A 27,988-nucleotide genomic window follows, 5' to 3' on the forward strand; every position below is an offset into this window, starting at 1 on the left:
TCTAAGGCTGTGGCTGAAGTCAGTTGTAGTTCTTGTGTTTGTCTTGTTTCTCTTTTCTTCAGTGATTCTGCTCGTTAACAGCAGCTGTTCATCAGTGTCTGAATTCACTCATTAGTTTTCATGTGTCATGTGACCCTGGACAACAAAACCAGTCTTAAGTGTCAATTTTTTATCTGAAAGCTGAATAAATAAGCTTTCCGTTGATGTATGGTTTGTTAGGATCGGACAATATTTGAACTATTTGAAAATCTGGAATCTGAGGGTGCAAAAAAATCTAAATATTGAGAAAATCACCTTTAAAGTTGTCAAATGAAGTTCTTAGCAATGCATATTACTAATCAAAAATGAAGTTTTGATATATTTATGGTAAGAAATTTACAAAATATCTTCATGGAACATGATCTTTACTTAATATCCTAATGATTTTTGGCATAAAAGAAAAATGGATAATTTTGACCCTTACAGTGTATTTTTGGCTATTGCTACAAATATACCCCAGCGACTTAAGACTGGTTTTGTGGTCCAGGAACGAGGGTGTAGGGTGTGATTTGAAACACAGTCTCTGAGCATCGACTCTGAACGCCGATATATAGCAGCAGGCTACTTTCTCGAAAATGACAAATATTACCCAGAATGCACTATTTTAATGGAAAACAGCATGTTAGTGTAAAAATTTGGCCGATTTTTAACAGTGTATTTTAGTACTTCGACTTAAACTATACGTTTATGTTTTTTGTTTTACTTTATTTCAGTTAAATGTTTGTTTTATTTCAAGTAACAAAAATGTTTTGTTTTTAATGGTTTAAGTTTAGTTCAGTTTAATAACCTTGACACTGACCCATGTCTGCTTTGATTTTTAAAGATGCTGGGAATTGGAAAGGAGAACTGGAGTAGATCTGATGAACTCTGCTCGACTGTTATTTTAACTCCTCTGATGGCAGCTCTTCATGGACTGAATTATTCAGCGCTCAGCGTTATCTGACGCCCTACAGGTACTGAGTCCTCTGTCCTCCATCATATCTGACTTCAGACACTTCTGAGTAATATTTTAGTAAAAGCTTCATGCTGATGTTTGTCATTTCATATATTCATTTTATTTCTGTAGATATGAAATGGCAACATGACAAAAATATGGATCTCAGCACACCATGGCGAAGTCGATATATTTGATAGAAATATATAATGGCAAAACAAGTAAACTGCAGAAGTAAGCAGGGACATAAAATAATAATTCACCCCAAAATGACAACTCTGTCATCATTTACTCATTTGTGCACATTTTCTGTGGACTTTCCTAATACTTTTATGCCTTGTTTGGTCTTTTGTGCTATAAATCACCTTTTTATGAACCTTAAAACTCAGCTTCCACATTCTGTTGAACTTTTTTTCCACAGAAAAACAAAGAAAATAACATGAGGGTGAGTAAATGATGACAAATGTTGAGTGAACTAGTCCTTTAGTAATCAAACCCACAATGTCTGACCTTCAAATTCAGATCAGCTGTTTATCTGTGGGTTGAACAGATGGTAAATATAATGTTTTTAACAGAATTGTATTTGTAATTTGCTTACATTAATTGAAGGGACAGTCGTCCTGATGGTGTTAAAGTCAACATGAAACGCTGTTTACTACGGAGGTGCATTGCTGCCACATACATACTATTGTTTCCAATTTTTAATCAATTATGTTGCGATAACGAGATGTTATGCCATTAAAACTATATATTTTTTCATAATAACAAAATACTATGTTGTTTAAACACCATTTCTCTTGTTAAAATTACATATTTTCTTGTTATAACAAGATGCAGTCATTAAAAAAAAACGATTTTGTTTTGTTATTATTTTATTACTTGATATTATTATAAAATATATATCGTTTAGATTTCATAACATCTCATTATTACAAGAAAATATATCGTTTTAACGACAAATATATTGGTTTAACGACGAGAAAATGTCATTTGAACGAGAAATGTCATTTTAACCACATAGCATCTTGTTATTACTCTAAAATAAATCATTTAAACGACATAATATTTCATTATTAAGAAAATATATCGTTTTAATGACAAAATGTATCAGTTTAAAGACAACATCTCGTTATTGCAAGGAAATATTTTAACAAGAAAAATGTCATTTTAACAATGTAGCATCTTGAAAATATATTGTTTAAATAACAACATCTTATTTCGATAAAATCTGTTACTTTAACGAGAAAAATATCTTAATAACATCTTGTTATTACGATAAAATGTTTTAATGGCAGCATCTTGATATTACTAGAAAATGTATTGTTTAAATAACATCATTATTACAAGTAAATGTTTTAACAAGAAAAATGTTAATTTAATGACATGGCAACTTGTTATTGCTAGAAAATATATAGTTTTAACAACATAACATCTCATTATTATGAGAAAACATGGTTTTATGCAAGAATTAGCTGGTTGGCTGGGCTGAAAAATAATAAATAACGTCAAGGAAAGTTTTTTCGGAGGCAGAGCAGGTTATTACATTTTGATGAAACATTAAAAAGACAAACATGTTTTATTTAGAATAAAGTGCACTAATTATTTGTGCACAGTTGAAGTATTTGTATTATGAAAATAAATAGAATTTTGATTTCATGTTGACTTTAAGTTCTCAAGGGGGCAATGATTGCAGGACGTCCACGTCATATGATTTGAGATGATTGATATCCTCACAAAGGTTGTGAATATGAAAACATGCATTACCAGCAGGCATGAGAGGAACAGAGAAAAAGCGCGAGAGTTTGTGCTTTTCAACTGATTGAGCTGCTGTCCTGGGCGGCATCTGTCTGTGTGATGACTGACAGCTGTCACTCATTATTTACGGACAGTGAAAGGGTCATGGGCTCCGTTTGATGTTTCTGTGGCGGCGCCAGTAACGTTACTGTAAACATATTCATCATTTCATTTAAATACCATCAGCCTTTTCAATGGATTGTGCATATGTTCTCTTTTCAGATGTTTTTGTGATTTTTTTTTTTTTTTTTTGAGTAAATATTGTCTAAAACAAGTGATTTTTTTAAAGGAATAGTTCACCCAAAAACAAAAATAAGGTTTTATTTTAGTATCATTGAGATACTATTATAGTTTCTTGAAGTGTTTTTGTTTAATTATAAACAAAATTATAATTCAAATTAATTTTAATTTTAGTTTAATTAATTGTGTTTTTGTCATTTTTAGTAGTTTTATGTTTTATTTTTTATATAGTTTTCATTCATTATTATTTTAGTTTCAGTTTTAGTTATTATTACTTCAAGCTAAACTAAATTAAAGTGTGAAATGTTCACTTGGCAAATATCTGAAATAAAAATTTTTTTTAAATATTTGATTTCGGTTAACATTTATTTTATTTCATGTTACGAAAATGTTTTAATTTTAGTTTCAATTTTAGTTTTAGTTAACTATAATAGCCCTGCCCTCAAGCAAGGTTATTATCCTTATTTAAAACTAAAACAAACAAAAACATTTTAGTTACCTGAAATAAAATAAACATGGAATAAACTGGAATCAAATCAAATGTAGTTGTTAGTTGCCAAGGCAACATTTTTAATTTTCATTTAGTTCAACTTTAAGTACTGAAATAAAATTAAAATGTATTTATAGATATATTTTACAAAATAATAAAAATGACAAAACAAAATAATTGACAGAATTTCTTAAATAACTCAATATATGAATGTTTTGTTTTGTTTATATCGAAGTACTAAAATAACTACAATTAAAAATTTAATTAAACTAAATAAAACAAAAACTACAAAAAAAAAAAAACTAATAAAGTTGACAAAAACACACAACAAAATTCTTAAAATTCAAATGGAAAATAGAAAAGAAAGTATAATAGCATATCAATGATACCAAAATGACAATGGTACTAAAAATGTTATTTTTACTGTAGAACACAAATTCAGAATAAAAAGGCCGTTTTTATGACGCTTTTATGGTGCTTTTTGGAGCTAAACCTTGATCACAATCAGTTGTTGTTGTATGCTTTAAGATTCTTCATAAATTCTCCTTTTGTGTTCCTCAGGAAATAAAATGACATCATACATGTTTGTAACATCAAAGAATGACAGAATGTCCATTTTTGGGTGAACTGTCCCTTTAAATTCATCAGCTTTCCAACCTGCTCTTTAGATCGCAGAATATGCCATTAAAACCCCACACTGTTTGTTATCAGTATCAGTGAAAGTCATAAATAATCCAACAGTTCCAAGGCTGTGCTTCTAGTCTCTGTGCTGAAAAGAGTTCGAGGGTCCCATCATAAGGCCTCCAGTCAGACGGTGGTGACTCTCATAACCACTTCTCTAGGTTTAGTGGTGTTTGTGCTGATGTTGCTGGCTGGGCTGCGTGGCTCGTGCGGCCGTAGATGACTCAGTAAATGCAGGAGATTATAGGGACAGTGCTGGTCCGGTAAAGCCGGCCCGTCAGCGAGAGCGTCAGTCTGGTCCTGCGCTGCAGCTGTGGTGTTTGTGTTTGTCGTGCCGTCGGTCACGTCGAGCGCCGGTGTCCCAGCAGCAGCCATGAGTGAAGACGGTGAAGGAGAGACGTCCGCTCCTGACGGATCCCTCTGGTGGAGCAGCGAACGCGTCCTCTCCTCATTATTCTTCAGCTCCTCGCTGTCTCGCTTCTTGTCGTAGTTTAAAACTTTCCACTGCTGATTGACGGCCTGCCAGCGGTGGAATATACGGAAAACGGACGGGCCCTCGTGGACGATTAGAGCTGCGGAGAAGAGAGATTCATTCAGGTTACTGTAAGTTTCTGCAATGTTTTGATAATTACGATAAATCTTGAGTTACATGGAAGCTTGTTTCTGCCCAAAAATTTTTTTTTTTTAAATGGTAATGTTGACTTTTTAAATCTTTTCTTATATCTTGCAATTCTGAGTTTACAGTATGTCTCGCAATTCTATTTTATATCTTGCAATTCTGAGTTTATGTCTCGCAATTCTATTTTATATCTTGCAATTCTGAGTTTGTCTTGCAATTCTATTTTATATCTTGCAATTCTGAGTTTATCTTTCAATTCTGAGCATATATGTCGCAATTCTGAGTTTATATCTCGCAATTCTATTTTATATCTCACAATTTTGAGTTTATCTTACAATTTAGAGTTTATATCTCACAATTCTGAGCTTATATCTTGCGATTCTATTTTATATCTCACAATTCTGAGTTTATATATTGCAATTCTATTTTATATCTCACAATTCTGAGTTTATATCTTGCAATTCTATTTTATATCTCACAATTCTGAGTTTATATCTCGCAATTCTAGTTTATATCTCGCAATTCTGAGCTTTATCTCACAATTCTGAGTTTATATCTCACAATTCTGAGTTTATATCTTGCAATTCTATTTTATATCTCACAATTCTGAGTTTATATCTCACAATTCTAGTTTATATCTCGCAATTCTGAGTTTATATCTTACAATTCTGAGTTATTTTGCAATTTTTAGTTTATATCTCACAATTCTATTTTATATCTCAATTCTGAGTTTATCTTACAATTCTGAGTTTATATGTTGCAATTCAGAGTTATTTTGCAATTCTGAGCTTTATCTCACAATTCTGAGTTTATATCTCGCAATTCTATTTTATATCTCACAATTCAGAGTTTATCTTACAATTCAGAGTTTATATGTTGCAATTCAGAGTTATTTTGCAATTCTGAGCTTTATCTCACAATTCTGAGTTTATATCTTGCAATTCTATTTTATATCTCACAATTCTGAGTTTATATCTTGCAATTCTATTTTATATCTCACAATTCTGAGTTTATATCTTGCAATTCTATTTTATATCTCACAATTCTGAGTTTATATCTCGCAATTCTGAGTTTATATCTCACAATTCTGAGTTTATATCTTGCAATTCTATTTTATATCTCACAATTCTGAGTTTATATCTCACAATTCTAGTTTATATCTGCAATTCTGAGTTTATATCTTACAATTCTGAGTTATATCTTGCAATTCTGAGCTTATATCTCACAATTCTGAGTTTATATCTCGCAATTCTATTTTATATCTCACAATTCAGAGTTTATCTTACAATTCAGAGTTTATATGTCGCAATTCAGAGTTATTTTGCAATTCTGAGCTTTATCTCACAATTCTGAGTTTATCTTGCAATTCTATTTTATATCTCACAATTCTAGTTTATATGTCGCAATTCAGAGTTATTTTGCAATTCTGAGCTTTATCTCACAATTCTGAGTTTATATCTCACAATTCTAGTTTATATCTTGCAATTCTGAGTTTATATCTTACAATTCTGAGTTTATATCTCACAATTCTGAGTTTATATCTCACAATTCTATTTTATATCTCACAATTCTGAGTTTATCTTACAATTCAGTTTATATGTCACAATTCAGAGTTATTTTGCAATTCTGAGCTTTAGCTCACTATTCTGAGTTTATATCTCACAATTCTGAGTTTATATCTCACAATTCTGAGTTATTTTGCAATTTTGAGTTTATATCTCGCAATTCTATTTTATATCTCAATTCTGAGTTTATCTTACAATTCAGAGTTTATATGTTGCAATTCAGAGTTATTTTGCAATTCTGAGCTTTATCTCACAATTCTGAGTTTATATCTCGCAATTCTGAGTTTATATCTCGCAATTCTATTTTATATCTCACAATTCAGAGTTTATCTTACAATTCAGAGTTTATATGTTGCAATTCAGAGTTATTTTGCCATTCTGAGCTTTATCTCACAATTCTGAGTTTATATCTTGCAATTCTATTTTATATCTCACAATTCTAGTTTATATGTCGCAATTCTGAGTTTATCTTACAATTCAGTTTATATGTCACAATTCAGAGTTATTTTGCAATTCTGAGCTTTATCTCACAATTCTGAGTTTATATCTCACAATTCTGAGTTTATATCTTGCAATTCTATTTTATATCTCACAATTCTGAGTTTATATCTTGCAATTCTATTTTATATCTCACAATTCTGAGTTTATATCTCACAATTCTAGTTTATATCTCGCAATTCTGAGTTTATATCTTACAATTCTGAGTTATTTTGCAATTTTGAGTTTATATCTCACAATTCTATTTTATATCTCAATTCAGAGTTTATCTTACAATTCTGAGTTTATATGTTGCAATTCAGAGTTATTTAGCAATTCTGAGTTTTATCTCACAATTCTGAGTTTATATCTTGCAATTCTATTTTATATCTCACAATTCTGAGTTTATATCTTCCAATTCTATTTTATATCTCACAATTCTGAGTTTATATCTTGCAATTCTATTTTATATCTCACAATTCTGAGTTTATATCTCACAATTCTAGTTTATATCTTGCAATTCTGAGTTTATATCTTACAATTCTGAGTTATTTTGCAATTTTGAGTTTATATCTCGCAATTCTATTTTATATCTCAATTCTGAGTTTATCTTACAATTCAGAGTTTATATGTTGCAATTCAGAGTTATTTTGCAATTCTGAGCTTTATCTCACAATTCTGAGCTTATATCTTGCATTTCTGAGTTTATATCTTGCAATTCTATTTTATATCTCACAATTCTTTATTTCTTTATATTATTAATTTTTATTTCACAACTTTCACTTTCTTCTCAGAATTGCAAGTTTGTGTATCACAATTTGACTTTTTTCTCAAAACTGCAAGAAAAAAATTGAAAGATAAAAGTCCTAATTATGTTTTATATATATATATATATATATATATATATATATATATATATATATATATTCATTCCATGGCTAAATCTAAATGCAAAAACCCTTACTAACATTATAATTGAACCACAGGAAGATAAAAACAATGAAATGAAATGAGGTGACCTCCTTAAGAAAGTCAGACTATAGACAGCTGAAAACGCACATCATTGCAGCCGGTCTGTTCTCAGTGTTAATGAAGTGGAAAAACAGACCCTGCAGACTCAGAGTGGTGTAAAATCAAAACCACATACTGTACTATATACTAGTTCTGTTATTGACGAATAAGGTCAAAGATCTATATCTAAAATGTCTGTATCTACTAAGTCTACAGTAATTTTGCAACAGTCAGTTGCATTCTTTTCGCTGTTAAAGGTGTTAAAATAACAGCTAATGTAAGTGATATGAGTAATGTTTGCATACTGTGCTCAGTATATAATGTAACGTTAGTAAGAGTACGATGGCAGAATGAACCCAGCGCATGTATTATTTCATACTAATGACTCATAAATCTCTGGATCCAGGCGTATGTGTGTTGAGCTCTGGGTATCTCATCTGCGGTTCTGTTTGAAGAAACACCAATCCAAACTCCTGGAGTTTTTCTCTGATTTATGCCTGTTTCCATCTAAGTTTAAACTGGAGGTAATATTAATGGAGGTAGACGGCTGTGTCTGGCCTGGTTCCTCATTACTCGAAGCTCTTTCTCTCTGTGTGTTTGTCCAGCGTCAGCTGACCGCGCTCTGAGATGTTTGTGTCCTCACGTGTTCTGTCCAGAAGGTTGATGACTCCTCCTGACCTCTTTACTTACTTTCTCCTCCTGTTTCTGCCTTTGTTCTCTTTTCTTCAGGCTCAGTTTTGGCTTCTACACTCCTACTCTAACTATAATGTTTTGCATTGTATTTGGATATGTAAAGGAGTAATTCACTGAAAAATGACAATTTGCTGAAAATTTACATCGCTTGCTCAGCAATGGATGCTCTGCAGTGAATGGGTGCCGTCAGAATGAGAGTCCAAACAGCTGATAAAAACGTCACAATAATCCACACCACTCCAGTCCATCAGTTAACATCAGGAGAAGACTAAAGCTGCACGTTTGTAAGAAACAAATCCATCATTAAGACGTTTTAAATTTAAACCATCACTTCTGGCTAAAATTTGAGTCCATAATCCATAATAATGCTTCCTCCAGTGACAAAGTTAACCTGCTGTTGTCTCTCACATCAAAAACCACCCACATATTTGTTTAGCGTTCTGGACTGTTTTGGCTTGTAAACGGTGCTTGATCTGTGCAGATTTCTCTCCTGATTCAGACACTTTTTCACTGGAGGAAGCGTTATTATAGACTCACATTTTGGCTAGATGGTTTAACGGTTTAAAGTTAAAAACAAACAAAAAAACATCTGAATGTTGGATTTGTTTCTCACAGCTTCACAAGATGTTAACTGATGGACTGGAGTATTTTAGTATTTAGTAAGTGTACGTTAGTATTTCTAAGTGAACAGTATTCAGCTTTAATGAATGCGACACAAACAATCTCTCCTGCTGTGTCATGTGTTTTATTTTCCGTTTGCACAAAGACAAACAAACCAAATCATTTATCAAAAGATTCTTTAGATTTTTCCCTCTCTTTCTGTTTACACTCACATGTGTTTGTGTGAGTTAAAATCTGTGAGGAGAGTTATTTCTCATTTTCGGTGATGCTTTATAGTCATTCATGTGAGTCAGTGTTATTTTAGTATCATTGATATAACATTACACTTCTTGTTAATATTTTGAATAAAATGTTATTATATTTTCTGTTACAATTTTAGTCATTTTGGTGTATTTTTATAATTTTTTTAGTTTTGTATAGGCTTTGTTAATTTGTATTTATTAATCTTTGTTTAGTTTTAGTTATTTTAGTACTTTTTTTTTAGTTTTATTTGATTTTAAGTACCAAAATGATATTTTATGATTTTAGTTTTAGTGAATAATACTAACCCTGATGTGAGTCAATCATTGAAATGGAAGTAGTTAACATTAACTAGTTGGTATTACATATTCGTGCATAATGATTTTTAAATCAGTTGCTCTAAGTGTTTTTTTCTTCTTCTTTAGATTTGAATCCTGCTGCGTTGGACTCATGGTCACTGGTGTGCATTGTGAATCACAGAAGATTGTATGAGGTAAGGTCGGGTTTTTGTGATTAAATGCAATTCATTACAGACACAGTACGTCAAGGATTTCTGCTTTTAAACACACATACTTTCTGTGGATTTCTCTGAAGAAATTTTCTATGAACTTAAATGTATTAATTGTACTAAGAAAACATACTGTAACTTTCAGGATGTAAACTTTCTTTCCCAGTAAAACATGCGCTAAACAAAACAGTGTAAAAGACTCATTCTGACTGAACATACGATGAAACTTGACCTTTGACCCCAAGCAAATTGTACATACCGATACAGACGACATCCATGAAGCCGTACATCCCATAACAGATCTGGAAGAGCAGGTCTTGCCGTTGCCACTTGGCCGAAGGGCTGAGAGACGACCACACCAGCCACGAGATACTGGCGATGAGGAAGAGCGAACCCAAGATCGCCGCCGCTATCTGGACCTTCTCTATGACGGTGAGCGAAATCGCTTGCCACTTCATTAAAACACGAAAGAGACAGAGAGAGCAGGGGATTTCAGTGCTACTGTATTTCTCTGTTCTGCTATTTAAGATTAAAAGTCAAAAGATCCACTTCCATTTTTAAATGCTGGATGTAAATAATTTCAAAATTCAAAATGAAATGCTACATTTAAATGATTCAAAAGAATCTAAAAGAATCAGGAATCAGCTGCACAGTTAGTTAGGTTTAGTTAGGTTTGTATTGGTCAGCAACTTGCTAAACCCCAGTGACGGTGTAGTTACAGATACACATTAGGAGTTTTATTGTTTGTAATGTTCCTTATAAATGGCACTAGTACATACATTATTGATTTTGTTTAGTGCACTACCATTCAAAAGTTTGGGGTCAGTAAATTAATTAATACCTTTTTTCAGCTACGACGCATTAAATTGATCAAAAGTGACAGTAAAGACATTGATAATGTAACAAAAGATTTCTATTTCAAATAAATGCTGTTCTTTTAAAGTTTCTACTCAAGGAATCCTGAAATGAAATATATTACCGTTTCCACAAAAATATTACACAACTGTTTTCAACAGTGATAATAATCAGAAATGTTTCTTGAGCAGCAAATCAGGATATCAGAATGATTGACACTGAAGATGCTGAAAATTCAGCTTTGCATCACAGCAATAAATTACATTTTTAAAATACATTCAAATATAAAATAACTTATAATATTTCACATTATTACTGTTTTTATTGTATTTTTGATCAAATAAATGTAGGCCTGGTAACCATACGAGACTTTTTTCAAATGCATTAAAAACTTTTGAATGGTAGTATGTGCTTAGCACACATTAAAGGGATCTTCCTCAAAAGTAAAAGAATTATTAATAGAATAATTAAGAATCCAATCCATAATTAAATCATCTTGACATGGTTTTGAGGTGTTGTACCTGCAGCGGGTTCTTGGTGCTGATGGCGATCACCTGATACTTGTAGTAACAGAGTTCACAGGTCCACGAGCCTCTTTCACTGATCCACTTGATGAGACACGGTTGATGAGTGCTGCGAACGGAGCCGCTGCAGCGACACGGGCTCAGCAGCTCACCCTGAAACACACACACACACACACACACACACACATATTTGGGGAGGAAAAAGCACCTCAGATTTCTTCAGAGGCATATTTAAACAAAAATATGCAATTTGGTGCAGATGCTGATATTTATATGACCAAAAAGTGATGAAATTCTGATGTTTGTAATGGGAAAAAATAAGATCTTTACTACTTAGACTACTTAAAATGCATATAAATATCAGTTGTCACTCTATATCTCCAATAACATGTCTTAATTAAATGCTTAGTATGATAATCAAAAACAATGCAATGCAATACAGTGATGAGAGGTGAACAAATAAACGTTCTTCAAAAGCCTGATCGTATTTGATACTCACATTCGAACATGATTTTTCCAACAAATGATGTATAGATAATCAAGTAAACTTATGTTGCTTCAGTCCAGTAAGTGTTCATCATTAAATATTACTATACAATATTACTAACAATATCAAAATTGCTTTTGAAAGTCAGTAAAGATTTCACAAAAAGCAAAAAGACACGTGAAGCACGAGCTGAAGGTGGATGATTTTACAATGATACTAAAAGGCCTTTTACTTGCTAAGAAGTCAAGCATGAAGATTGTAGATTGTGTGCAACAGCTTTCACAGCACAGTTTAGATCAGGCCTTAGAAACTCATGCATCAAATATGACAAAGTAGACTTTATAGAGTTAATTGTGGTGTTATTTTTTTCTTTTGTTTGCTGTAAACGTATTTTTAAAAAGCTTTTGTTCTCTGCACTTATTCAATGTTTTATCTTGGTTTTTAGAAGCTGCAGTTGACAGTCCGGGCATAATGAAAAATGAAGTGTGTGAACTGTCAATTGCAGAACAAATAATTTATCTTCCTCATGGACACTGTATGAATTTTAAATAGAAAAAAGAACTAAAGTCCAACATTCATTCAGAGTGGCTTTTTAAGTGCACTATATACGGTAAACAGCTGCTTACTGTATCATCAGAAGCTCTGAGAATCACAGTAAACTAACTTGTTTTTTTTTTTTTTTTTTTTTTTTAAGAAATCCCTTTCTATTCAAAGGATCCTGAAAGAATTTCATATTTTTGTTTCCACAAAAATATGAAGAAGCACAACTGTTTGTAATACTGATGATAGAAATCAAATCTTGAGCACACAATTAGCATATTAGAAGTACATAATATAATTTTTGGAAATATTTGTATGTACTTTTCTTTTCTTTTTTTTTAATTCATTTTAATTTAATTGTAATTTATTTAATATATAACATTAATACGCTCTCAGAAATAAAGGTACAAGAGCTGTCACTGGGGCGGTACCTGTTCAAAAGGTACATGTTTGTACCTAAAGGGTCCATTTTGGTACCTTAAAGGTACATATTTGAACCTAATAGGTACAAAAGTGTACCTTTTGAAAAGGTACCGCCCCAGTGACAGCTTTTTATTTCTGAGAGTGTATATTAAATTATTCTCTTTTTAAAATTATTTTCATTCGTTCTTTTCCCTGATTTACAATTTAATTATCGTTAATCATTTCATTTATTTATTTTATTGCTCTTCTGCATTTGGGATTGTTGTGTTGGTATTGGAATTAATAGTTGAAAAATGGAAGTGCTTTTGTCACTGAACAATTTCTATGTACCGCTTGTTTATTTGATTTATTTTGATAAAAAGAAATAAATAATTCCCTAACATAGTACTATTCAATCTCATTAGAAATGGACTGTTCTGCTCAATATTAATGTATGCTGTCTGTATGTATGCTTATTAGAGTATTCTGGCGTTAGTTAAGCAACACAATTCCAGCAAACCAATTTAGGCAGGTTGAATCTGGTTTTTGTCAGTAGGCAGCTCTCTGTGTTTTGGACCAGAGCCTCTAGTGTGTGTGTGTGTGTGTGTGTGTGTAGTGTAGTATATTTACTCCTGGACTGTGTTGTAGTGAGTGTCGTGTGTGTAATATTCTGCTCTGCTGCGTGTAGATGACAGCGTTAATGGAAAGCGGATGAATGTAGACGTGTCTGTGAGGCGTAACTGAGGAGCAGACACAGGAACAGGTGCGGCGCAGTGTGAGCGCTCACCTTCGAGCAAACGCGCGAGCGCTAACGCTAGCGTCACACTGAGAGACAGCCACACTCGCACACACAACCTGCCCTCTCGTTTCTCTCCAGTGTATAAACAGAGTGTGAGTTAAACGTTTCAAAACCGTTTCTCATGTCCAAACCCGAAAACACAGTTCAGATCAGCTGACGTTAAACGGACGCATTAATGCTCTGGGTGTTATTGCTCAGTGTTTGTTCATTCAAAGCTCAGGATACATAATGGAGTGCTCAGTTATGTTTCATTTATCAACTTTAAAACTTGAACTACTAAAAAAAAAAAAAAAAAAAATGAACTAATAGTTATCGCCTTATTTACCCATTGATAATCTTAATTACAAGTTTTCTAAAATGTTATGTTTAAATATACAAATGATGCATTATTTAATGAAATATGCGCTAATTTGCATACGTTTCTAGTACAAAGTTTGGAACACTGGATGAAGTCAGTTTCAAAATTCTTGTTTCATTTTTTTTGGGTATCTCATTTTTGTCATAATTCACAAAATACTTAGAACAGACAGAAAACAATATATAAAGAAATAAAATGTTGTATATAATCAAGAAAATTATATGTGACCCTAGACCACAAAACCAGGACAATATTTGACTGAGATACAGCTATTTGAAAATCTGGAATCTGAGGGTGCAAAAAAATCAAAATATTGAGAAAATCGCCTTTAAAGTTGTCCAAATTCATTCTTAGCAATGCATATTACTAATCAAAAACAACGTTTTTATATATTTGCAGTAGTAAATTTACAAAATATCTTCATGGAACATGATCTTTACTTAATATACTAATGATTTTTGCCATAAAAGAAAAATCTATAATTTTGACCCTTACAGTGTATTTTTGTCTATTGCTACAAATATACCCCAGCGACTTAAGACTGGTTTTGTGCTCCAGGGTCACATATATCCCACAAATATAGAACAAATCCCTCTGTAAAAACCTTCAGGATATAGACAGGAATAAAAATGTAAAGTTTGGTGTATGTAAGTGCTACTAGGCTCAGTGTAGGAGAAAAAACTCATTTTGAGAAAAGGGCCTTTAAAAATATGTATTGTAATTGAAATCTATTGACACAAATAGATGAAGTGCTATAAAAGAAACACTTAACAGTGTCTTTTGGATGTTTTCTTTCCACTAGTCTGAAAAAACACTTTATGAAAAACCAAAATCTCAAGCTTAATTAGGAGAGATGCAAATCGACACAAGTTGACAAATATTTGTGTTTCACGGAATTTTCAGAGAAACATCTGATACAAAGTTGATACTTGAATAAAACATCAATTATGTCTCCTGAGCACACAATGAACTTTAAAACTAATGAGAATAGCATGGATTTAGAAGATTTGATGATAAATATTTGAGTTCATATTGAGATCTCTGACTTGGTATTGTGGCAAATCTGAACACTGTTTGAGATCGTATTGAGATCGTATTACTGGGGTCTTTTTCCTCAAAGGAAACATCTGAGAAGTAGGAGACTCCGTTTGCTCTCCATTTAATCTCATCGCTGTCTGGGAGAAACAGTTGAGATATTAAAGTGTGTGATTATTCTTTCCTATCATCTTGAATTCTCCACTTCCAGAGGAAATGTAAGTAGCTGAACTTATGAAAAGCAGCTGAGACAAAGCTGATACTAGTCTGAAAACTCCATTGTGTCTCCTGAGCAATGAATAAGCAACCTCTGAGCACACAATGAACTTTAAAACTATGTATTCCCCAAATTGTAAGTCGCTTTGGATAAAAGCGTCTGCAAAATGACTAAATGTAAATGTAAAACCGATGACAATAGCATGGATTTAGAAGATTTGATGAGAAATATTTGAGCTCATATTGAGATCTCGTGACTTTTGTTTGCTGACTTTGGTATTGTGGCAAATCTGAGAACGGTTTGAGACAATATGTGACCCTGGACCACAAAACCAGTCTTAAGTCGCTGGGGTATATTTGTAGCAATAGCCCAAAATACATTGTATGGGTCAAAATTATCGATTTTTCTTTTATGCCAAAAATCATTAGGATATTAAATAATGTTCCATGAAGATATTTTGTAAATTTCCTACCGTAAATATATCAAAACTTAATTTTTGATTAGTAATATGCATTGCTAAGAACTTCATTTGGACAACTTTAAAGGTGATTTTCTCAATATTTAGATTTTTTTGCACCCTCAGATTCCAGATTTTCAAATAGTTGTATCTCGACCAAATATTGTCCGATCCTAACAAACCATACATCAATGGAAAGCTTATTTATTCAGCTTTCTGATGATGTATAAATCTCAGTTTTGAAAAATTGACACTTTAGACTGGTTTTGTGGTCCAGGGTCACATATTGAGATTACTGAGGTCTTTTTCATGTGCTGGTCTTAAGCAACTAGCTCCTGCTCAGGACCAGCAAACATACCTAACCTGCATATGCTGTTTTTTGGGATGACTTCTGTTTCTTTAAAGTATTAATATTATTGCCCGTAAAGTTTGGGAAAATAGCATATAATGGATAGCAGCTCAGATTATTTGATTTTTGGATGCATTTATGAGAAATATTTGAGTTTAAATTTAGATCTTTGACTTTTGATGGCAGACTTTGGTATCTTGCCAAATCTGAACACAGTTTGAGACACTGTCTCAAGATCTCCGGAGGAATAACGTGAGATTTCTGTTTGTTGCTCAGGAGAAACATCTGAGAAGACCTCAAATTCTCTGTCTGGGACAAACAATCAAAATAGTCAAGAAATCTCATCCGGGCTTCTTGAGTGGAGCTCTCAGTAAAAGCCGCCTCGAGCTCAACTTAACATGAGTATTACATAAGCACGACCCCGATGCTCCTTCAGCCAAGAGGAGCGCTACCTCCGTCACAGCGTCGAGAGGAAATAGAAAGGGAGTGTTGGTACAGACACAGGCCTGTCTGCAGATGGACTTAGTGGGAGCGAGTTGGCCGGACAGTATGAGGAGAGCAGGAACAGCCAATGGGAGGAGGGCGGCACAGGAGGAGACGGGGAGCATGTCCAAACCTGCAGCCTAATCCACCTCCGTCTTCTCAGGGCACAAATCAGACGGCCATTACAACTGTGACAATCTGTTTCACTTACTCCACCGAGAGCCACACTGCGGATAAAGAGTTTAATGCCATTCATTTCACTCCTGTTCAAGGTAGTGACAACCAAACGTTCAGTAAATGCATGTAGTGTGAACAGAAGCGATCTGAATTTGTTGTTAATGAAGTGGCATCACTCTCTTTTGGACAGTGTCAGCTATTCTGTCCCTCGCGCACTCTCAGAAATAAAGGTACAAAAGTTGTCACTGGGGCGGTACCTTTTCAAAAGGTACACTTTTGTACCTATTAAGTTCAAATATGTGACCCTGGACCACAAAACCAGTCTTAAGTCGCTGGGGTATATTTGTAGCAATAGCCAAAAATACATTGTATGGGTCAAAATTATCCATTTTTATTTTATGCCAAAAATTATTTGGATATTAAGTAAAGATCATGTTCCATGAAGATATTTTGTAAATTTCCTACCGTAAATATATCAAAACTTAATTTTTGATTAGTAATATGCATTGCTAAGAACTTCATTTGGACAACTTTAAAGGTGATTTTCTCAATATTTAGATTTTTTTGCACCCTCAGATTCCAGATTTTCAAATAGTTGTATCTCGACCAAATATTGTCCGATCCTAACAAACCATACATCAACGGAAATCTTATTTATTCAGCTTTCAGATGATGTATAAATCTCAATTTCGAAAAATTGACACTTAAGACTGGTTTTGTGGTCCAGGGTCACATATGTACACTTTAAGTACTAATGTGCATCTTTAAGGTACCACAATGGACCTTTTAGGTACAAACATGTATCTTTTGAAAAGGCACCACCCCAGTGACAGCTTTTGTACCTTTATTTCTGAGTTGTACTCCAGTTATTTTCTTTCATTCAAGTTATTCTTATCACATTGAACTAAAACCTACTGACTTTACTCGCACAGGATACAACAATTTCAAAAAAAAAAAAAAAGTTGATTTATCTTGTACTTTTCTGATATTTTTCCTCTTGATATTTTCATCTTGTTGCACTTGTGGTGTTCCCAGTCAAATATGACAAGCCAACAAAAATTGCTTATACATTTATAATTACGCCACCAAATATTCAATCTTTTCGTAAAATTGTTTTCTTTCAGTTGGCACAGGTTTTGTATTTGTTTTTGGACCTGATTGATTGTAGGCCTCATTGATCTGAGCTTATGCAGCTCAGTTTATGAGTGAACATTGCTAAAATGATTCACAAATAATGTTTTTTTTATTTCACTTAGATCAATCAGGCCTATGATCAATCAGTTGCAAAAAAAAAAACCTGTGCAAATTGAAAGAAAAGTTAAAGATGTGGTGATATCACAGCATAATGAGAGAAAATGTGATGTATATCCAACTTTATAGAGCTATGCAATACAATAGTTTACATTTTGTCAAAATATAAACAATCATGCAGCCAACATTTTATATTAATATATATATTAATATAATAATTAGTTTAATTAGTAATATTTATTTCATTAAAGAATGGTTGAACTCATTCAAAAATGGTCCCTTATAATGTATAGTGCATATATATATATATATATATATATATATATATATATATACAACTTTAATAAGTTCAGAAATATTACTAATTAAAGTTGGATATATTACATTCATATAGTACCCATAGTTGGATGTATACAATTGTATAGTATGCTAGAATGCTTTACATGAGTGTACTGAATGTACTATATATATATCCAACTAGTAGAAATATTTCTTTCATTAAAGAAGGATTGAACTTACTAGAGAGCTGCGGAAGAGCATTAAAAATGGTCATTTTTAATGTTTCATTTGAGTTATGCAGCTTTAGACTTTATATAAATCTACAAAATGAATTTAAACACGGTCAGATGTGTTAAACAGATCCGAGAGCAGCTGAAAGCGTGATCAAATAAGAATAAAAATGGCACGTCATGTCAGAACGGTTGGTGGCCATTTAGCTTGAAGAGTGTGAAAAAGCATGTCACGGCTAGTGTGCGGCGCGGGTCTGCAGAACCCAAAGTACCTTAGTCAGATTGTAACTCCCTGTAAAACTGTGTCAGTCGTGTGCCGCTCTGAATTATGAATAAGTATGACTCAGAAATAAATAAACATCTGAGACGGTGCCGGGTGGAGGGAGACTCGAGGGGGATTCTCAGCTAGACTTCAAGGAAAGAGAGAAACCGTGTCACTGATTGACACTCTTTAAATTAAATTAGCTGGCAAGATTAAAAACAGCCACTCCTGTCAGAAATGTGACGTGCTTTAGCGTGTTTGATAAAAACTGCATTTTTATGTCTATATAAAGGCAGGTTAAGAAATATCATTAAAACAACTGTAAAATCAATGAAAACATTTAAATGTATGCAGGAAAGTTGCATTTGAACTGCTCTAGACTTTCCACAGTCTGGTGTCCCATTACGTTTTATGAAGCAAAAAGGCAAAAATTATAAGTTATTTTATCATTTATATATTTTTAAGAGAACTATTAGATGTTTAATGATCTATTATCAACTAACATGAAATTAGCCTGTAATTTTGACCTGTTCCACCTCAGAGTTTGTTGAATAGACTGTACTAGAAAATAAACAAGTAAATATATATATATATATATATATATATATATATGTATATTTTACTTCTTATACTTTTACTTATGTATTTATAAAATTGTGTGTCTATAAATATACATATTAAAAATAGTATATACATTGTATATACATATTTTTGAAAATTGTTTTATTATATGTATTTAATTTATATATTGAATTAAATATACATATGTATCTATATAATGTGTGTGTGTGTGTGTATTTTAGATATTTTTACACTAAAAATTATTTTTCAAAGTTGTAAGATTATTGGAGTACATTTTATAAGAAAATACTCTCTCAGTTATTCTACTTGGTTACTTAATAGTATATATATACAATGGGTTTGTTTAAATATAATTTTTATATATATATATATATATATATATATATATGTGTGTGTGTGTGTGTGTGTGTGTATGCATGTGTGTATATATATATATATATAATTTTTACAGTATTTATTTATTTATATATAAACAATATTTACTGTAGTTAGACCTCTTGAGGTTGATGATGAAAATTTGAAGGTTAAGCTCGTTCTTGCACTGATCATTAATACTCTGTTCACAGAAAGTGCCGAGTGCAGTAATCCATACGGAGATATCCATATCAGACCTACTTTCCAGATTAATGGTAAGTAGGTCATTTTACTAAATGTGTCAGACTGATTCCTTATTTGATTCCATGTGAATTAAAACATCAGGATTAGACGAGATTTCAAGTCCTGAGTTGATGCTAGCTAAACAAACTGATAAACAACAACTTTTCCTCATGCAAACACCAAATTGTAAAAATGTAGTTTGCCATACCTTGTCTAGATTAAATCCTGGTTTTCGTGAAATAAAAGGAAAAAACTACGTAACAGCAACAAAGAAAACTGAACTAATAATATTGTGCTTAAATATGTGTGCATCCTTCACATTTATACTTATTACAGGCCCTTTGAAAGCCTGGTTTTACAAACCACTGCCACTTTTCAGCAACATTCCCGCTGCTCTAAAGAGGCAAAATGAATTGAATCTGTCGTAAATAACAAAATATTTGCCAGGAAAGGGGCTGCCTTTGACTCTTAATGATGCACGAATGTACCAAACAACAAAAGACGGCACATAAGCGCAGCCTTAAGCCGTTCTGAAATAGCATTTTCCATCATTGGCTTGCTGGAGGGACATTGAGTATTTGGGCCTCCATTCAGTGTGATGTGAATGTAATGTGGCAGAGAAGTGGAGTGTAGACCTGTGTTATTGTGAATGCACAGAGCCATGTCTCCACAGGATTACGGCATGCAAAATAATGCGTCCTTATCTGGTGCAGCCATAAAGGCATTGAGAAAAGCTGTGCTGGCCGTTTGTCTTCATGCTGCTTCTGAAGCTCTTTATTTCATCAAATTGTGCGGATTAAAATTACAAAAATGTGATTTTGGTCCTTGTATTTTTGTGTTGTAGTGGCTTAAAGGAATAGTTCACCCAAAATTGAAAATTGGCTTAAAATGTGCTCACCCTCAGGCAATCCAAGATGAGTTTGTTTCTTCATCAGATTTGGAGAAATGTAGCATTCCGTCAATTTCTCAGCAATGGATGCTCTGCAGTGAATGGGTGCCGTCAGAATGAGAGTCCAAACAGCTGATAAAAACATCACAATAATCCACACCACTCCAGTCCATCAGTTAACAGTACATCTGAAATGTCTTTTATAACCTTATGTTAATTGTATACCTTTTATAATTTATTCAGAGATCGCCATGAAAATAGCCTTTACATTTAGCTGCGTGTTTGTAAGAAACAAATCCATCGAGGCATTTTAACTTTAAACCATTGTTTCTGGCCAAAATACCATAATCTATAATAATGCTTCCTAATCTATAAAGTCCATCTCCTGTTGTCTCTCACATCAAAATCCACCTGCATATTTGATTGATCTACCCACATCATTTGGTTTGTAAATGGTGCTTGACTTGTGCAGATTTCTCTCCTGATTCAAACCGGACGACCTTTTCACACAATATAATAGACTCATAATTTAGTCGGAAGCACAAGTCAAAAATGTTTTAATGATGGATTTGTTTCTTTTGTCTTCTCAAGATGTTAACTGATGGACTGGAGTGGTGTGGATTATTGTGATGTTTTCATCAGCTGTTTGGACTCTCATTCTGACGGCACCCATTCACTGCAGAGCATCCATTGGTGAACAAGTGATGCGATGCTACATTTCTCCAAATCTGTTCCCATGAAGAACAAACTCATGTATATCTTGGATGACCAGGGGTTAGTAGACTTTCAGCATTTTCATTTTTGGATGAACTATTCCTTTAATTTTGGACTGTGACTGTATCTATCTAACTGTTTCTACAATTTCTCATGTACCATAACACTTGTTTGTTGTTGTAAATGAAGGAAGAACACTCTTACATGTTTCTCTGCTTCTTTAACACAGCTAAACTCTTCCCTGGCTTCCTCATAAATCTCTTCGTCTGCTAAAATGACAGTACAGATGCTCAAGCTGAGGCTCTCTGGGGTAAGAGTGTGTGTGAGGCACGTAATACTACAGGGATCTCAACAGCAGATTGATTCTCTCTCGTCTGAATCTGTGTCTCTGCAGGTCTACAAAGCTGAGGTGAAACAGCAGAGAAGCTTCACTACTTGATCACTAGATAAAAGCAATTTTCTGGGTTCAACACAAGTTCTCATATTTAAAAAAAAAGCAAAACTCACCGGTACAGTAATGCACAAAGCCAGTTTTCCAGAGGGTTTAAAAAAGCAGAAATGTAAAGCTTGTGTTTTGTTATTTTGTACATCAATTATTTAGTAAAGACTTGTATTTATTTTGACATATAAAGTGTCTGCATTGTTCTTTCCAAAGTGAGGCTACTTTCTAGATGCATGAACCTCTGGTGAGGTGCTGGAAGATGCTGAAACTACATCAAAAAATCAGCAGCAGGTTGCACACTTCTGAGGGATCATATGCCAGCCAAAAAACTACAAAATAAGAATGCTAATGGATCGCACTCTCCGGGTATTATAGACCTCACTGGTTTGCTGAATGTAAACAGTCTCTATCCTCATGCATATTATAAACATTACATTTTGTCTTGTTTTCGAGTACAAATATCTGAACATTCTGAAATCAAGATACTTTTACTTAAAAGCAATATGACTTAGGATATTACATTTTGTTTTCTGAAAAAAAGTATCAAAGGGTTTTTGAGAGTCCAAACAGCTGATAAAAACACACCACTCCAGTCCATCAGTTAATGTCTTAAGAGGTGAAAAGCTGTGTATTTGTATGAAACAAATCCATCATTAAGACGATTTAAATGTAAATCATTGCTTCTGGCTAAAATACGAGTCCATAATCTGTAATAACGCTTCCTCCAGTGAAAAAGTCATCTCCTGTTGTCTCTCACATCAAAATCCACCAACATGTTTGTTTAGAGCTGTTTTTTGATTTGTGCAGATTTTGCTCCTGATTCAAAAATTAAAAACATCTTAATGATTGATTTGCTTCGTATAAACACGCAGCTTTTGTCTTCTCCAGATGTTAACTGATGGACTGGAGTGCTGTGGATTATTGTGATGTTTTTATCAGCTGTTTGGACTCTCATTCTGACGGCACCCATTCACTGCAGAGCATCCATTGCTGAGACACTGATGCAATGCTACATTTCTCCAAATCTGATGAAGAAACAAACTCATCCACATCTTAGATGCCTTGACGAGTACATTTTAAGTAAATTAGCATTTTTGGATGAACAATTCCTTTAAATTTGGTACATTTTAAAAAAAAAAAAAAAAGACTTTAAGTAAATCTATCTACATTTAAGAATGTTTTGACATTTGTACTGGAAAATGACAAAAAATGAAGTAAAGAAAATCATTTTTTGCAGTGTACTAGCATTTTGTGATCGTGACATTGAGGTTTGAGGTAAAGGTTTACACAGACAAGGTACTAATTCTACACTATTTCAAATTGAACGCCTACAGTATGATGTTTAAATCTTTTGAAGCAAACTGTAAATGCTTTAGAGCAGAACTTGCATTGAACCAGAAGTCATTTCTTGTGCTTTCCAGATCTAGTCGAGATGCATTTGTGAAGACAGAGATGTCTGGTTAATGCAATGTGACCTGATACAAGAACAATCATTACATTTTGAAACAAAACACCAGTCAAAGACGTCTGAAAGATGCAGCAGAACATTACCGAGTGCTATTACTCAGTGTTACACATTTCAACAGGATGTTTTCATAGCGCCATTGAACTACAGCCTGCTGAATCAGCAGAAAACAGGCATGAATCAATCAGACAGCAACAAAAGACAGAAAATCAAAGCTCTGCCCTTCATCTAGACACGTCTTTCCATCATGTAGTATCTGTAAAACATCAGTTCTGCTTCATCTCTGCGCACAAAAAGCACAAGAGAAGATCTGATCACTGTCTAACTGGAACAATCATCTGAAATCAGTCCCTCGGGTTCGCCTGCGCTCACATTTCTGCTCTTTACACTTGCAGCAGAGCTTCTCAAAGACATCACGCTGCTCGCTTTGGGGAAACAATCTTATAATTGCATGAGCACAATGGGTTTGTTTAAATCTGAATTCAAATTGTGTCATTATGGAGCGGTTAATAAAAACACTAAACGCCTCGGAGGAGCTTTCTCTGATTCATAAACGCAGTAAACACAGATGCTGAGCATTTCTGCTGTTATTGTCAAGGAAAAAGAGATGCAGTTCATTTAACACACTTTGACCTTTTGTGAAACGCTTAAAATAAGCTTTCTAACGGCATGTTTCCACTGTGACAACATGCCCCATTACAATGGAAATGTGACATTAGAAAGCTTATTTTGGGCTTCAGAAAGCAAATTTTAAGCATTTACAAAACACAAAGCAAAAAATGTAAGAGGTACACTGTAAAAAAATCGTTTTTCGAAGTTGCAAATAAAATTTATCGGAGTACGTTTGGCAAGAAAATACAATTTTAGTTTAATTTAATGTGTTACTTGTATTTCTGTCGTCACTATTTGTGACATTTACTAGCAATTTCTGAGTGAAAACCTTTTTCAAGTTTTTTTCAGTGTACTCTATGAAATTATTTTTCCAAGTTGTAAATAAAAGAAATAATTGGAGTATGTTTAACAAGAAATTACTATTTCAGTGTTTCTACTTAAAAACGTTAAATGTTTTTGCATTACTTGCTGTTTCTTTGTAATTGTTTGTGAAATTTAAAAGCAATTTGTGAGTGAAAATTGTTTTGTCAATTCAATGATTTATGAAATATAAAAGCTATGAATAAAATTGGTGTATTTACTTAGAAAAATTTTCACTCAGAAATTGCTAGTAAATTTCGCAATTAAGCACAAATCTGAAATTATATTTTCTTGTAAAACATACTTTATTTACAATCATTTTTTTTTACAATGTATCTTATAGCTGTGTGACAACTAGCACCGGTCTACTCTGTAACTAGTGTTTAAAGGCGTTTGCTCTTTGCTTATAACCCTCTGAGGAGGAAAGTCGATCCCTCTCTGTCGACTCGCCTCAGGTTTCCTTCTTTCAGTGCAGGTGAGGATCATCTCAGGTAACATGGGAGTTATTTAGCACAGTTTGTGTGCTATAACACTCAACTCACTCCAGTTTTTCATTTACTCTGACTTGGCACAAGCTCAAATGTATCAGTGAAACAAGTGTGAAATAAATGTCGTTCTGTTGTAAATTCTGGTGAATCACCTTCCCTTTGGGTGAAGACGGTGCAGAGCTTTTTGAAGTGGAAACAATTTGCATATCATCATGAATAATTTATGAGGCCTGCTCTGAGCTACAGTTTTCCTGCTAAAACAAGGCACATTAAGAAAAGTAAATACTCCATTGCCATTTGCAGGGCCGTGACCTTAAAATCATGAGGTTAATTCAAACAGGACTCATGGAAATTAATAAAATCTTTAAAAGTCATAAACATTTCTGGAGACTAGTGAATAAGAGCTTTTAGTTATGCACGGATAAAAATTTCTCTTTGGAAATCCAGTCTCTATAAAATTACAACCGGGCAAGTCATAGAAATTAAATTGAAAAAAAAAAAAAAAAATTATTTAATTAAAAATAAATATAATAAATCATTAAAACATGTTATTGAAATTCAGTGGTCAAAAGTATGAGAATCCTGTTTAAAACTTTCACTGGCATTAAAGTTTGATCATTCAGCCAACTGAGAGCTTCGTTAGCTTGAATGTTTTAAATCTTGAAAATAATTTTTTATGTATTAATTTAAATATTTTTTTCTATTTTACTAAATAATAATGTGCTTTTAACATAAATTATCTTATGTCAAACAACTAGAGTACACCATAAAATCTGAGAAGTTTCATCTGGAGTGCTGTCTGCACATCTGTGCATTGTGCTTGGGGGAGTGGCCACTGGCTCTAGCTCATGAATATTTAATTAGGATTTACATTTTAAGGAGGTTCTTTGAAGTAGAAAGACTTTAATTGGAGCCTATTTTTGTAACACCAATAATCTTTATGTGCACCTAACAGGTTTTTCCGAAGTTCATAATTTTCTGCAAAAATGGAAACTTGCTACAAAACCCCAAAATACCAACAAAAAAGGCTGCTTATTTATTTTATTATATTTTCATGGTTATATCCATTATATTTTGCAATGTGGAAGTAAGCTATTTTTCTGAGAATGTGCGAGACTTACGATTTATTAATGGCTAGAAGAATAGCAAACGCGGTAAAGGGTAAAACTACGCTATACATGAATGTGGTATAGATTAAAATAATATGATAAGAAACAACAGTTTACTATATCAAGCAGCATAATGGACTGTTTTTGTACAGGTAAAATAACACCGGAAGTCTCTCACATTCAGCTTACAAATGGCACACCCACTGTTACGTTAAAAGATGGATAGGACTACAAATTGATGAGTTGCTCCTTTACTCTATATAATTGTGTCGTTAACACATAAATAGCCTAAGTTTCATGGAACCAAATTAAAACTTTTAATATATGGTTGATGACCTCATTTGTGACCCTGGACCACCAACCAGTCATAAGGGTCAATATTTTTAAATTGAGATTTAGGCCTATACATCATCTGAAAGTTGAATAAGCTTTCCATTGATGTAGGTTTTGTTAGGATAGAACAATATTTGGCTATTTGAAGATAGCCAAAAAATCTAAATATTGAGAAAATCGTCTTTAAATTTGTCCAAATGAAGTTCTTATGCACTAATCAAAAATTAAGTTATATTTACGATAGGAAATTTACAAAATACCTTCATGGAACATGATCTTTACTTAATATCCTAATGATTTTTGGCATAAAAGAAAAATCGATAGTTTTGACCCATACAGTGTTGGCTATTGCTGCAAATAGACTGGTTTTGTGCTCCAGGGTCACATTTATCATATGCACCGGTTTACTTTATTGGACCGTAGGGTTGGTTTCTACCTGTTCCGGCCCCTGGAAGCATATCCTGCACACCGGGGTTCCTTCTGCATAGCTGATGAAGGAGAATCTGTCATCCCTCCGGTCCTTGGGGAACTCTTCCGCCGCGGCGCCGGTCCAGGAAACGTCCGCAGCCGCCTCAGCGTCCTCTGTGGACGGGGTACTCCAGTGCCGGAGCCGGTGGGCTCGTAACGTATTGTTGTTATCCGAGGCAAACGGGCTGATTCTGGCCGTTTGTCCGCTCATGGGGTTTGTAGGAGCCTGTGGCCCGAGCAGAAACACCTTGAGGTCACTGAAGAGAACGCAACAGCGGCTCTTCAGCATGCTTCATCCAAGAACGGGGAGAATCGACACTGTCCTGGATCAATTAGCGCAGGTTTACGGACTCCCTGTTTGTTTTTAGGCTGTGAAGAGCGAATGCGTGAAAGCCATTGTATTCCGCAACAATTGCAACCCGCTACAATTGCAACTTAAGTGATGCATTAAAGTCGCAACCTGCATTAAATTCATTGCACTTTTGGAATTTCGCTTAAAGGTTTTTTCTCCATTTCTGTCACCGATGGAGTTTTGGATCCTTGTCTCTGTCGCCTTTGACTTGCTTTGAGTGCACAGACACTGTTGGAAGAGAGCTGAAGTGGACGATTACATCACTAAATCATCAATCAATTGACTTTAGCTGGAAAAATGACTGTCCTCTTCTTGCATTATTGACAAACGATTTTTCTGTTGACACTGTAAAGCTGCTTTGACACAATCAGTATTGTATAAAGCGCTATAGCCTATAAATAAAGGTGATTTGACTTAAAATCGATTGCAAGTTAAATGGAGAAACAAAGATGCATTTGTGAAATATTTAAGTGCACGTCTATATTGCATTCTGATTTAAGTAAAAAAAATAACGAAAAGGCAGTAAACAGGTGTCAGAAGCCATAAGATCGATTCATTCCATTGGGGTTGGGATCTAGATGTCCTCCTGCAAAGTAAGTCGCATGCCACATGTGTTAAAGCATCCCTCAGTGGCGTGAAATCATTCAGGTCCGCGTCCAGGTGTCTGCGCCTAAAGGTTAAAGAGATGCCTTCCGCGTTACTGCAGCAGGTGATGCTTCTTCGTGCGGACGCCGCATGTCTTCGGTCGCGTCGTGAGCAAATGTTGTTCTGCGGTAGTTTTTCGCGTCGTGTTCGCGCGATTCCTCGGGACAGTTCATCGGGGATGAGTAATCCGAGTTTAGGTTCCGCTGGACGGTGGCTCGGTGCGGCTGATGCGGTGGTTTCAGCACTGTGATTCCCGGGACAGCGAACGAGCGACGTTACACGAGAGAGAGAGAGAGAGAGAGAGATGACTCTGGG

The 27,988-nt window shown here is 33.9% G+C and overlaps 1 protein-coding gene and 1 long non-coding RNA gene across 3 annotated transcripts; one reads left to right on the plus strand and one right to left on the minus strand.

The window, feature by feature from the left end:
* The first annotated feature begins 532 nt into the window (after positions 1 to 532).
* On the plus strand, positions 533 to 22,939 carry LOC131547435 (uncharacterized). 2 transcript variants are annotated; one of them, XR_009272932.1, is made up of 8 exons: positions 533 to 992; positions 9,830 to 9,897; positions 10,180 to 10,344; positions 19,766 to 19,828; positions 21,277 to 21,459; positions 21,629 to 21,709; positions 21,794 to 22,207; positions 22,730 to 22,939. It is a non-coding gene; the product is annotated as an uncharacterized LOC131547435 (long non-coding RNA). The 2 variants fall into 2 exon arrangements; XR_009272931.1 differs by lacking the exon at positions 21,277 to 21,459.
* Positions 2,325 to 27,930, minus strand: marchf4b (membrane associated ring-CH-type finger 4b). The gene is made up of 4 exons (XM_058787982.1): positions 26,645 to 27,930; positions 11,289 to 11,444; positions 10,172 to 10,364; positions 2,325 to 4,750 (listed from the first exon to the last, which is right to left on the minus strand). Exons 1-4 carry the CDS (start codon positions 26,963 to 26,965, stop codon positions 4,305 to 4,307), a joined length of 1,116 nt encoding a protein of 371 aa, XP_058643965.1. The 5' UTR covers positions 26,966 to 27,930; the 3' UTR covers positions 2,325 to 4,304.
* Between the last annotated feature and the right edge of the window lie 58 nt (positions 27,931 to 27,988).

This window comes from Onychostoma macrolepis, chromosome 09 (assembly GCF_012432095.1).
Source record: "Onychostoma macrolepis isolate SWU-2019 chromosome 09, ASM1243209v1, whole genome shotgun sequence".
In the NCBI taxonomy this organism is placed as follows: domain Eukaryota; kingdom Metazoa; phylum Chordata; class Actinopteri; order Cypriniformes; family Cyprinidae; genus Onychostoma; species Onychostoma macrolepis.

What these genes read in the sequence shown, in the direction of transcription:
- marchf4b (XM_058787982.1), bottom strand. Translation starts at nt 26,965, where the DNA reads ATGCTGAAGAGCCGCTGTTGCGTTCTCTTCAGTGACCTCAAGGTGTTT. An exon ending in GCTTCCAGGGGCCGGAACAG is followed by an intron (nt 11,445 to 26,644) that starts GTAGAAACCAAC and finishes TGTGTGTTTCAG; the next exon opens with GGTGAGCTGCTGAGCCCGTG. An exon ending in CATGGATGTCGTCTGTATCG is followed by an intron (nt 4,751 to 10,171) that starts GTATGTACAATT and finishes TCTTCTCCGCAG; the next exon opens with CTCTAATCGTCCACGAGGGC.